At 38.1% G+C, this 14,025-nt stretch overlaps 1 protein-coding gene across 10 annotated transcripts in view; it reads right to left on the bottom strand.

The window, feature by feature from the left end:
• Window positions 1-14,025, bottom strand: part of atxn2 (ataxin 2) — a 38,513-nt gene that overhangs the window by 22,638 nt on the left and 1,850 nt on the right. For all 10 annotated transcript variants that reach the window (XM_089130181.1, XM_089130182.1, XM_089130187.1 and 7 more), the window contains exons 2-5: window positions 7,116-7,149; window positions 6,857-6,916; window positions 6,619-6,690; window positions 1,602-1,752 (exon numbers count right to left, since the gene is read on the bottom strand). In XM_089130181.1, the coding sequence (XP_088986307.1) occupies window positions 1,602-1,752; window positions 6,619-6,690; window positions 6,857-6,916; window positions 7,116-7,149 (317 nt within the window). The remainder of the gene's footprint in view (window positions 1-1,601; window positions 1,753-6,618; window positions 6,691-6,856; window positions 6,917-7,115; window positions 7,150-14,025) is intronic.

Genomic DNA, 14,025 nt, shown 5'->3' with positions numbered 1-14,025 from the left:
TCAAAACCAACTTAAAGTATCACAAAACCTATACGAGTCAACGAGAGATTTATGGGGAATTAATTTATTTGTGTACTGATTTGTGTTAATTTTCTAAAGTTTGAATAAAAAAAACACTCAAAGGCACACAGAGAAAAAAAAATTGTTAAAAAAAGTCGTTATTATTTTTTTTTTTTTGCACACAAAAAGTATTCTTGTTGCTTGATAAACTTAAGGTTGAATCACTGTAGTCACTTGGACTATTTTAACAATGTTTTTACTAACTTTTCTGGCCCGGCAAGTTTCAATAACATAGAAGCCGTTTAGCGTTCATGAAAACCCTACGTTTGGATTCATCTATCAGAATGAATTCAGTCCGACTGAAACAAAAGTTATGCATGTACGTATGTAGCCACGCACTCATTCTGCAGAAAACACAAATGGATGGCTCTAGTTTTAGTAATAAATAACATCTTGAGGCGAGTCAGCATCGTCAACTTCTTCTTTGGCCGACACTGACAAAAAACACTTTTTTTATTAATAAATTAAAATATCTCCTTACTAAATTTTACATATTCATAATCATTACTTTTGCCGGTTCTTTGTGTCAGCTTTTAGGTGCTTTATTGGCAGCGCCACCCTTACATGTTACACGAGTTGCCACCGCATCACCACACCCACCAGCATAGGCCTGTTTTTTTGTTGTTGTTTTTTGTTAAAGGAGCTGTAGGCAAGAAATTTATTTCAAATAATCATAAAATGGCCCTGACATGTCACTAGACATTAAGAAATCTTGTTCATTTCAAATACTCAGTAGTCAGTAGTGTTGCGGCATTCGGGTTGCCAGCTCTGCTCATTTACCACAGCTGCAAATTACAAACGTGTCGGATAAAAAATGGGGGATACTGTAGCCTATCTGGCAACCTCGAGTCAGGGGGGAGGGGGAGGGGATAGACCACTCTACAGTAATTTTTAAAGTGATTGCAGTACCAGTTTTGGCCACAATATTACATACAGCACCTTTAAGGATTTGTTTACTGGAAAACACATTCACTGCTAGTTGTCTTGCTGTTAAATTAAATAAACGTAGAACAGGTAGCTAATCAGTGTCTGCTCGTTTATTCAAACTAAGATGAACATCGCAACATATTTTCAAGTCAAAGCACACTTTGCAATGTTTAAATTAAGATGTTTGATTTTATGTCAGGAAACTGGTCAGTTTCCCTGCTATTTGTGTTCATAGATCAATTGCACTGGCAGCTACAATAGACAATTTCACAAGATGTAAACAACACTGGTCCAGAAACACTTCCTGTTTCAGTTTGTAACTGTTTTCTTTATTTCACATGCAAAGAAAACATCTTGAAGGTGTTTGTTTAACTTTTTGATTCAGTTTTAAATGTTCTGTTGGTTGTATTTTATCCCAGCTTTTATGTAGTGTTAAAAAACGGAAACAGGAAGTGCTTCTGGACCAGTGTTGTTTACATCTTGTGAAATGGTCTATACCTTTTACTTCTCTTGTACCTATCTATCTACAGTATGTATTTACAGTATGTAATTTACACCTGTTAAGGTGTCCACTGAAGAAGCAGGGACAAACATTCATTTGACACAGTTCTCACCTTTCTTGGCATAGTTGAGGTCCACATCTTTGAAATGAACTACCACTACATCTGAGGATTTGAAGATGATGCTCTCCACAATATCCTCACGGCGAGGGCCCACATTAGGTTCAACGCTCTTCCTGTGTGCAGCATCCAGGACAATATCACACTACAGATGAAGAGACCAACACAATTTAAAAAGAGGGACAAATGCCAAATATGCATAAAAGTACAGTAAAAAACAATTGCCACACAGTAAGCATGTGCCGGTATCAAATTTTCATGCTGCGGTTAATTGAAATTGAAATTGCGGTTAGCTTTTATCACGGTAAACAGTATTGTTCCGATATTTTAATTGCTCAAGAGAAGCAGATGGGTTGTGGGTATCTAAAAAAACAACAGCTTGCATCACTTGCATCAATGTGAAATTGTGATTTACAAAACATATGGTAGTTAATCAGAATTTTATTAAGTTTAATGACAACATGTTTCAATGTTTACATGATACAATGACTGGTAGGCTACTGTTTGTATTATTCAATCAAATACTTGGATTTGATTTCAATCTTAATTCAATATTGACTGTGGATATGGATTTGGATAAATATTAGGTAGGCTACAGTCTGCATGTTAATATATCTCAATAAACAAATATTTCTCACATAATTCTGTAAACATACTGAGAGTAATTAAATATAATGCGGTTTTCATTATAATAACAATTATGTAATGACAAGTAAACATATAATAAATATATAATATAGCAAAATACTCTCAGTGATTTTTTTTTAAGTCAACTAATGTGCTGGTGATTAAATGGCTTTCCTGAGGTAAATGTAACATTCTGTGACAACAATTGCTCTCCTGCAGTTTTGTTGACCTTCCGTGTTTGAAAAACACTGACTGATCGATATTATATATGAGGCATACCTTTCGGTAAGTTATACGGTATCTTTCAATAAAAAGTAACAGATGATCAGTTTACAGGAACTGAGGCACAGCGATCGGTCAAAATGGACAAAACCTAAGAGCTGATTTTTTTTTTTTTTTTTTTTTGAAGTAACCTGCTCTGTCTAGTCTGTAGGTGTCGGTGTCCTCTTTGTTCTGCGATTTTTCTCTGAGTGAGAGAGTGTGCAAAGTGCCAATTGCAGTAGGGGTTCAATCTTCAACTGGCTGGCAGGTCACGTGACCTGTCAGTGGCTGACTGGCAGCTGCCAGTCGCTGCCAGTGGCTGTCTGTCAGTCTGCCTGCCTTTGGCAAGTTTCAGAAACCATTGATTTTTGACAGTTTTTGTGTTTTGTGTTCCTCCCTTTATAGCTCATTTATTATGTATCTGTTGAAATTATTGTTATTAGTAGTAGGATCCCAATTTAATAGTCAAATGGCCGTGATCCGACTGGCAGTACAGACGCTGCCTGACACTCTCGTTAAAAGGAAATAAATTGTTTTCTTATTATGAATATAATGTCATGCCTTTATTCTTGTGTATGATTGGTATTTTTGGGGCCGTTTATCCCGAATAAACCAGTCAAATGTGCCTGATCACGGCCATTTGACTGGTTTAATCGGGATAAACGGCCCCAAAATACCAATCATACACAAGAATAAAGGCATGACATTATATTCATAATAAGAAAACAATTTATTTCCTTTTAACGAGAGTGTCAGGCAACGCGTTATATTCGCTGATCAGCAGCGGCTGGCTGGATGAGCGTCCAGCAAGCGTCTGCAAGCTGCCAGTCGGATCACGGCCATTTGACTGGTTTAATCGCGACAACAGTACCCAAAACACCAATCATACACAAGAATAAAGGCATGACATTATATTCACACATAACACAAAACACAAAAACTGTCAAAAATCAATGGTTTCTGAAACTTGCCAAAGGCAGACAGACAACCGCTGGCAGCTTCCAGCCAGCCAGTTGAAGATTGAACCCCCACTCGCCAATTGTGTAAGCGCCGACAGGACGCAGAATTGCCGCTGGGTTCAACGTTGCCCTTCAGATGCAACGCGATTTGATATTTTGAAAATTAAAATCTCAAAAACTTCTTTGAACTTTGACCCAGATGTGCTTTGGTCGACGCAGCAACAAAATGTCCCACACGTCACATGCGTATATTCTGCATCCTATCTGAAAGGCGCTTGAGTCTCAAGCTGAATGTGTGAGAGTTGGCAGCGTTCCTCCTTCCGCCATGCTTCTACTCCATGTGAGGATTGTTTACATTAGACTAGAGTGCGCACTGAGCGCATTCACACAGTGCTTATGATTTCCATTACACAAGAGTAGATGTTAAAACTTTATGCTGATTTGTACTCGGCTTTCACCAAGATAAGCACAAACGAAGACGTAGCTTTATTGTAACCTATGCTTCTCCATCCATTTACGCTTCTTTCCATATGGTGATGTGAATCTCCTTCTGTCCGGCGTTAACGGCTGCAGTGTACTTGGCGCGCCAGCACAAACAACGGCAGCAACTACAGTGTGGTCTCCCCATTGGACCAGCACGACAACCGTCTGGATTGAGCCGAGTAGGGGACATCTCTAGGGTCTTCAAGTGGGCACCTTCCGTCTTCAGTGTTTCGTCAACTAGCCCACGACACCTCAAGAGGGCTTGACAGTGACTCTGGCGTCCCCTCCGTCCCCTTATACATGTGGGGATTGTTTACATCAGAGAGAGTGCACACGTGTTTTGCGCAGCATATAGACGAATCCGACGAGCGTTCTGTGTAGGCTGCCATCTTGTGGCGACGCCATTACTGAGCTGTTACACCGGCATAGACATATGCACCGGTATGTAAACAAACCTCGGTGATAACGCGAACGCACCCTCGATGACAGCTACAGCCAGGCAGAATGACTTGTTGGGTTGATGATGTTAGACCTTGGCCTCCAGTCACAGGTGAAGGTACAAACGATCTTACAGATTATTTATGAAAATAGCTTGGCAAGCTAGCTAGGCTAACGTTTGCTAACGAGGAAACTATAAAAAGATCTATTCGTTTGGCAACAATAAATAAATAAATTAAATCAAATAAACAAATTCATGTTTTTCATTTGTGTCCATTATTTATCTCATTTTCACATTGCAACGGGCAAGGGTAAGGTAACGTTACAGCTAGAAAGTAGGGGTGGCACGGTACATGAAAAACACCCCAACCGTTCGGTTCGCTTGTCTCGGTTCGGAGCGTGTGTGCGTCTCACGGTTCGACGCATGCGCCTCGTGCCCGTATGTGACGTGTGTTTTCTTTCGCGCGACATAAGCTTGTTCGACTTGGACCGGCGCTGCACAGAGCGACCGGTGAATAACATCAAACTAGCCCGAGAGCGACGGCTCCGTCACTCACTTTTGCGGTATTTGATGTCATTACCGATCGCTCTGTGCAGCGCCGGTTCAAGTTAGTAAACAAGCCAGTAAAAGTGGAGTATGGAGCGCGGTCACGGCACGCGGAGAAATGGCAAGTGGGAGAGATGAGGGAGTTGGAGGATGCGCCAGCGTCGTATAAGTCTATAAGTCCGGTGTGTGGGAACATTTTGGATTTCATGTTATGATATTTTAATATAACGCTACAGTGGCATTTTATGTTTAGATAAGAGCTTCAGTCATACGTTTCCAAATCCTGCACTTTAATTTTAAGTGGGACTCTCTGGGAATAGAAGCATTGTTGATACTGTCTTTTGTGTTGAGGTTGAACTTATGTTTCACTTTATGTTTATGGCCTTTGCTATTGCTATAGCCTAACTAATTATAGGCAATGAGGTTTCATGTATATTGACTTATTCATAAAAGACATTGTTTTAATAGTTCCTCTTTTTTTCTTTTAAAAGATAGAATTTTTGTAAGAGCTACAAAAGTTGTCAGTTGATAAATGCAAGTTTATTTCTTGTGAAAATAAGATTTGTGTGATAAAAATGCACAAGTTCTTGTAGATATAGTGTGATACACATTCTCCTTTTTTTGCCAAATAAACGAAAAGCATGTCAATGTCTTCTCTCTTGCTGTATCTAAATCTCACCTATAGCTTTCCTCTGAGATAGTCCCAAAATGTGCTTAAAGTCAAAGAGTCAAATTCAGTTTGTGCATGATTGCATGAATATCATTTTTTTTATACTGTATCCTAAAGTGTGGATAATTAAGCTATAGATCACATGCTGAAGTACATTTCTGGAGTGTTAAAGATTAAAAGAAAAAAATAACAAGAACCGTACAGAACCGAAAACCGTGACCCTAAAACCGTGATACAAACCGAACCGTCGGTTTCGTGAACCGTGCCACCCCTACTAGAAAGTATACATAATATCGACCAATTAGTGTTTTTAAACCATGGAAAGAGGTCAATATAACAGCGGGAGAACAATTATGTCACATAACGTTATATTTAACGTTATATTTAAAATCTATATCAGATTTTGCTGATCACTATATCACATATTTATTATATTTTTTACTTATGTCATTAAATAATTGTTATTATACGCGAATGTCCGCGTCTTGTACCCGCCCAGGAAATCTTTGTAAACCGTACGGCTCCAGACAGGGGCAGTCGACCCGGGGTATTCACAATGTTTTCTCTTCAAAATTGAAATTTTACTGCCACCATAGAAACAATTTATAACGGAAACTGTTTACCCACTCGACATTATACAAGGGCTAACGTTGTAACTTTAGTGACAGTCGTAAATCGCGGGCTGTTTATTCCAGTGGACGCAAGTTGCAACTAAAACAATAGGAGGCAATGGCGCAACGCTACCCAGCAACAGCTCAGTAATGGCGCCCGCTTACTTCCGGTAGTTTCGCCGGATTCGTCTATACGCAGTGTTCAAGCGGTTGATGGAAGCTAATAAGCTAATGCACGTTCTAAAAGTCTAAATTCAAATCTATTATTTTTCACGGTATTTCAAATTTTTGCCCGCAATAACAATATTGTGCATATTCATTATTGCGATTTATGGCATTACCGGATACCGGCACATGTCTACTACACAGTGATTTAAACACTTGAGTTTAGACCCATAGGAAGTCTTCTCCTTACCTCTGGGCCATAGGTTTTAAAAACTCCTTCGTAGATCAGGCCATTTTTAACCTTAAGTTCACATTTGTTTCCCTGTTGAGTGGTGAAGCACAAAACAAATTTCAGTATGATTAAATTGGTTTAATTTTGGTAAAGAAGCTGAAAAAATAAATAAAATAAAATAAAAAACAGAGAAAATAATAACAACTGCACAAACAAGCATTTTTATAACTTTACTAATAACTGCAATTGGACTCACCACAACTGAGGTCAAAACATGAACCATCCTCATGTTTGCATAAACTCCACTGAATGCCACCTTAAATAGGTAAATAGACATAGACAATATGACGTATATTTAAATTGTATTACAGTGCTGGTCCTTTAACATAATTGTCTGAGCAGTGTTCAAGGTTCTGATATTGAGCTCAACTGAGGACTACTTGCGTTTTTTTGTCGATTTAGAAAATCAATGTTATGAATAAGTGAAAAAAACTGAAAGAAAAGTTACAACTCACTGCAGTGGAAGGTCCTTTGGCATTGTTGCGTCCTCTGTAGGGAAGAAAGAAAACAACAAAATGATTAAGCTTGATAGATAGATAATAACTATAATCAAATGGATTGAACACAAGGAAATGTTTGACAATGACGTGATAAACACAGTTTTCAGAGCCAAAAAAAAAAACAGCTACACACTCCTAGGAACAACAATTCATGTAATACCGGTGGTGCTGCTATTGATTGTACATGCAATGATATGATAGACATTCAGAGCTACAATGACAAGGGAGCAAAGGCATAATTTACGAGTTGGACGGGATGGGAGTCCCCACTACTTTTTACTAGGGTCGATATTGTCCGTTTTTGAAACATCTGCACGGATCTACCTAATGCAAATGAAACATACCCAGTTGATGTTCACCGTGTTAAATAAGAGGCGATCTGGCACTGGAATGTGTTGTTTTTGAAATCATACTGCGTGTTCGTTGCCAACCAATGGTGAAACTTTCTTCAACTTTTCTTCACTGGCTTGTGAACGGTCTTCACACAGACATGCACATCAATCAATTACTTAATAGAGAGGTACAGGTATGATGTACATTCGTAGGCCAAAACGCGAAAACGAGTTAGCATTTTAGCACTTACGGTTCAATCGTCTTGAATTCAATGGTTTTTTTTTTTTTTAAATGGGTTTTTGGTTAAATGGATGAAATAAGGCTGTGGTGAACAAGCTCACTTGTAACTTTCACGTTTTATTCTACTAAAGGGCGAACCCTTATTTGTGGCTTCAGGACAACAAAATCTTGTGAGCTTTTCGAACAATTTTCATAAGCGGATAATTTTTCTGATTTTTGACATTATATGACATAAAATACATCAGTGTTACCCCACTCGTGATTTTTTTTAAGCTGTTACATGCCTTGAAAAAGGCGGTTGCAAGCAAACAAGTGACTAAATTGGACTGCAGAGGCTGTCGAGGACATTAAGCATCATTATGCTGAACGGGTAAACTCAGTCCACTTTTACAGCTTTGTTATGCTTACAACTGTGCTCTTATAAACTATTCTAACTCAAACTTTGAGGGACAATGTTTTTTGGATAAAAACTGAAAGTGTTGTCTGAAGCCTAGTGATGGTGACGTTGAAGTTGTGGGACCAAGCCTACTTTTAGCTTTTTACTACTGGGGACTACATTTAGGCTTCAAAATTAATAAAACTAACAATATATTGGATAATAGATATAGTAGATGTAAGAATGAGGCTTTCCCATTAAACATGAACTGTTGAAATTGATTTCAAAAAAGTGCTTATCAAGTTCCCAAACAGGTTTAGGGAAAAATCAGCATTTCACAGAGAGGACGTGATTCGTAGACACTGACTGTATTATAGAGCATGTTTGAGAGATCCTAAATTGTAAAGTGTTCATCTACACATTTAGGACAAAATACCAATGAGGTCTCTAATGTGCAGCAAGAATGAGTTCAGTGAGCATGGTCTGCATACAAACCATCAAGTGCTTCCAGTCCATTAAAATAAATTAGAGAATAAAAGCTGTGAATGACAGTCCTCCTTTTTCAGCAGCCAGGCTACAAATCAAATGCTGCATTACAGGCGGTGTAGGGTTCACTGCACCACTCACGATTCACACAGTTTCTACAAGTCATAATACTCTAGTTGGTCAGTGTAAACAAGAATGACATTTTTCACTATGCAGCAACGCGACTATGTGATGCCAGTAAAGGCCTCCCTGCATCTTAGCTGTAGGAATACACGTTTTCCAATACATTCACAGCTAAATAAAAAACCTTAACAATATTTGTCGTGTACCACAGCACGCTCTACGTAACATACTTACAAAAACGTCATCTAGCAAGGACGGACTTATACATGCAACCTCTTGGAAGGGGGCGTGCCAAGATGGCCGAGTGAGTAGACGCTTTCTACCGAGCTCTGCAAACAAAAGTTTTGGAAACGGTAAAATTCAATTTTTTTTGTCTCGCCACGCACTAAATTTTATTTTCATAAATATTACACCAATCGGAAAACGAACCTTTGAGCAATGTCAAACCAACGCGAAAGGAAAAGAGGCAAAGAGAGCGCCGGACGGAAGCTACTTCCAGAGGATAGCAATGCTACTCCTAAGGCTGGCAATGTTCTAGTTGACAGTTGTCACGATTATTCCTCCGCTTCCCTTCCTCTTCCCACTACGGAAAACTTCATGGAAGAATTTCCACTGCTGCCTATCACTCCCAGTAAGTCACCTGTATCGAAGAAAATGATGTGCACAGTCGGGTCTGAACATGCTAACTCTAGCGATATCATAGTCAGCCTCTCAACCTTGATAAATACGCGGTCAGACAGCATTGAAAGCATGGTCAGTGCCAATGCACTTAAAATCGAAGGACTTAAAAAGACAATTGACTTTGTATGTGCTGAAGTTAAGGATGTAAAGAGCAAAGTGGGTACACTCGAGGTGAAAATGGCGAAAGAAGAAAAACGAGTAGACGCATGTCAGCAAAGGCTCTCGGAGTTAGAAAGATATTCTAGGAGATGGAACCTTCGACTTTACGGAGTTGAAGAAACAGAAAAGGAAAACATACGGAGGAAGGCCATCGAGATCTGTCAGGCTGTTTTGCCTGAGGAAAAGAACAGGCTGGCTGATACCATCGACACTGTACATCGGCTCGGCACTAAGCGGCAGAATGACCACAGACCCAGAGGCATCATCATCCAGTTCATCGCACGTGTCTGCAGAGATGCCGTGTGGAAAGCCGCCAAGACATCACCATACCTGCGCAACAACGGCTTACGATTTGCAGAGGATCTTTCTAAGGAAGACAGAGAACGAAGGAGCAAACTATGGCCAGTCATAAAAAAAGCTCGAGAGGAGGGCAAACCAGCCTTCTTCATTGGAGGTCGCGGATTTATCAACGGTTCAGAAGTTCCTTTGCCCACTTGAGAGACAAACTTGCCTGCTGCCTGTTAATTCAAGGACGCCTGCTGGTTTGACTTGCACTACATTCAGAGTTGATGGTGTATATTTATAGTTTTTGTTATCCTGCAACTAGGTCTTTATAGAGATTTTTCAATTCACAAAATCGCTGCCATTTCTATTATGTTCTGCTTTTTAAGGCCATTCAATATCCAAGGCAGCTGATGTGTTTTTTAGTTGGCCGGGACTAACAATTTTTTTCCCTTTTTTTTACCGATAGTTATTTATTTTTCTATGATGCAGCACTCGGTCCCCTTACTTAGGAAAACTTTCCTAGCACTTTTGTTATTGGTTATTTTCTAGTTTATTCTTCGTTCGTGTTCTTTAATAACTTTGTCTTTGTCTATTGTTTCTTTAAATGCCAGGGGTTTAAGACAGATTTGTAAAAGGAAAGCCTTATTTTTATTTTCTAAACAACTTCGTACAGATTTTTGTTTTTTTCAGGAAAGCCATTCCACATCTGCTGATGTCAATTTTTGGAAATCTCAATGGGGAAACGATATTTGGTTTTCTCAGGGTTCAGAGAGATCTGCTGGGGTAACCACCCTTAAAAATACTTTCACTGGTGATGTCCTGCACTCAGACTGTGATTCCTTAGGACACTACATATGTCTTATAATTAGAGTTGACAACGTTCATGTTATAATTATTAATCTTTATGGTTATAATAACAAGCTCGAAAATGATAAATTACTTGATTCATTAGAGGAAAGAATTACATTCTGGCTCACTAAATATCCAAACTCTCTTCTTCTAATTGGTGGAGACTTTAATGTTGCTTTAGATAATACTATTGACAGGTGGCCTCCTGGGCGGCCCTCCTCCATCAGCACAAACCTTAAAAGACTTATGGGAAGATTTAACATTGTGGATGTTTGGAGAGAAAAATTTCCTAATAAAAGATCGTTTACTTGGAGCAACAGGTCAGGTTCCAGCCAGTCTCGCATTGACTTCTGGCTGTTATCCAATTTCATTGATAAAGATAAAATTACAGTAAATATCCTGACCACACCCCTCACTGACCATAGAGCAATTCATATAAGCATCCAATTAAATGCATCAAGTACATTTCATAGAACTTGCTACTGGAAATTAAACAGTTCATTGTTAAAACATGATAAGGCGAAGACTGAAATTATTAAGTTAATTACTTTTTTTTACAACAAGGCAAAAAAGGAAAAATCCTACAAAATTAACTGGGAACTACTTAAATTTAAGTCAGGATCATTTTTGAGACAGTATGGGACCTCTATTGCCAAAGCTAAAAGAGCAGAAGAAGAAGAAGTCATAAGTAAAATTTCTTCATTTTATCAGAGAGCCCCTGATGATATTTCAGAGGAGGATAAACTACTTATTTTACAACTCCAAAACAAATTAGACGATTTATATCGACAAAAAGCAGAGGGAGCCTTTGTAAGGTCTAGGAAGAGATGGCTGGAGGAGGGGGAGCAAAATTCAGCTTACTTTTTCCGTCTTGAAAGATACCGATCTAAAATCAATTCCATCTATAATTTAAATATTAATGGGATTGTTACGGATGACGCTAAATTAATCTCAGATTTTTGTTCAAAATTCTATAGTAATTTATACAGTTCAAAATTTAATGAAGCAGTGACATCTCAATTTCTTAACTCAATGAATAACATAAGACAGATTGATGAGGTAGACAAAGATTATTGTGACACCCCTCTTACATTGGAAGAGGTCACTGATTCAATTGCTCTACTCAAAAACAATAAATCCCCCGGCACTGACGGTTTAACTGCAGAATTTTACAAAACGTTCTCTGATCAATTAGCCCCTTTTTTACTGCAAGTTTTTATGGAAAGTATAGAGAATGAGACCCTTCCTCCTAGCCTCACTCAAGGGCTGGTCACTTTGATCCCCAAGCCTAGGAAAGATATACTTTTTATTGACAGCTGGAGACCCATTTCTCTGTTAAACAATGACTACAAAATTATGGCGTTAATATTTGCTAGGAGAATTAAAGAAACTCTTGACACAATTATAGATGAGACACAATCCGGCTTTATGAGGAACAGACACATTTCTAATAATATTAGATTGGTGTTGGATGTTCTTGACTACTCTGACCTGATATCTGAAGATAGCTTTATCCTCCTCTTAGATTTCTATAAGGCTTTCGATACGATAGAACACAAATTTATCTTTTTGTCTTTAGAGAAATTTGGTTTTGGGAATTTTTTCTGCAAAGCAATTAAAACCTTATATGTTAATGGCAATAGTTCTATCAAATTGAAAAACGGAACTTCCCCTAGATTTAATCTGGAACGGGGCATTCGTCAGGGATGCCCAATTTCCCCTTATCTTTTTTTGCTTTGTACGCAAATTCTCACAACTCATGTTATTAATAGCTCTATACAAGGAATTTCTATTGCGGGTAGGGATATCATCATCAGTCAGCTTGCTGACGATACTACAATCTTTTTAAAAAATGCAAGCCAGATACCTGTCACCATTCAGGTTATTAGTCAGTTTTCAGAGGCCTCTGGTTTGTGCTTAAATATTAATAAATGTGAGCTGTTGCCTTTAAAAGAGTGTAATATACAAACTATTTGCAACATTCCGGTCAAGGATGAAGTTACCTACTTGGGCATTGTTATCTCTAAAGATCAGAAAAAGAGATGTCCTTTAAACTTCTCTCCGATTATTAAAAAAACTCAAAACAAACTGAACCAGTGGTTACAAAGGGACTTATCTTTAAAAGGTAGAGTGTTGCTTACCAAAGCTGAAGGTTTATCCCGGCTCACATACGCAGCTCTCTCTTTACACCTTGACAATAAAATTTGTAAAGACATTGATAGAATGCTTTTTGACTTCATCTGGAAAAATCGAACCCATTATATCAGAAAAAGTGTTATTATGAATAATTATGAATCGGGTGGCCTTAACTTTTTGGACTTCAATACTCTAAACAATACCTTTAAGATTAATTGGGCTAAGCATTTTCTTAAAAACCCTGTCTCAATTTGGAATTTTATCCCCCATTTTATTTTCTCTCGCTTTGGTGGTTTGAGCTTTATTTTGAATTGCAACTATAGTGTGGACAAACTCCCTGTAAAACTGTCCAATTTTCACAAGCAGGTCTTTTTAGCTTGGTCTCTTATTTATAAGCATAATTTCTCACCTCACAGGTATCTAATTTGGAATAATAGAGATATTTTATATAAAAACAAATCACTCTTTTTTGAGAATTGGGTAAGCAACAAGATTCTGCTGGTGGACCAGCTATTTAATGAAGAGGGGCGACTTTTTTCCTATAGTGAATTTTTGTCTACCTATAACATTCCAGTTACACCAAGAGAATTTGCAATTGTATTTGACGCCATTCCATCAGGCGTAATCATGCTTTTTAGGTGTTCTAGCAGACTTGCACCTACTTCTGTCTCCCTCCCCAATGTGGCTGAGTCACCAGTTGGGAAAATCTGTTTCTCCCAACTTCCTCATAATAATAAGAACGTTCGTGCCTTATTTCAGAAAGAAATTGTTTCAATCCCTAATGTTACGTTTTATTGGAACCAATTTGTAAATACTATTGACTGGAAAAAGGTTTGGATGATCCCTCAAAGATACCTGTTAGTAAACAAGGTGAAAGAAGTGTCGTTCAGAATAATTCACAGATATTATCCTGCTAGTCATTACATGGTTAAGTTTAAAAGAGACATAAATACAAACTGTTGTTTTTGTGAGAACCACCCTGAAACTGTTTTGCACCTATTTTGGTATTGCTCACACACCAGAAAATTTTGGCAAAACCTCAGCAGATTCATCATTGACAATATTTATAAAGATTTTACTTTATTGTGGAAGGATGTTGTTTTTTGTTTTTATAGAAGCCATAGTAAAGAAAAGACGTATTTCATTATAAATTTGTTAATTATTTTGGCGAAATTTCATATTCATAAATGTAAATTC

Source organism: Pimephales promelas, chromosome 4 (genome assembly GCF_988280905.1).
Source record: "Pimephales promelas chromosome 4, fPimPro1.hap1.1, whole genome shotgun sequence".
Classification (NCBI taxonomy): Eukaryota; Metazoa; Chordata; class Actinopteri; order Cypriniformes; family Leuciscidae; genus Pimephales; species Pimephales promelas.
The sequence above is the reverse complement of the archived record's forward strand: the minus strand, read 5'-3'. Positions and strand labels throughout refer to the sequence as shown.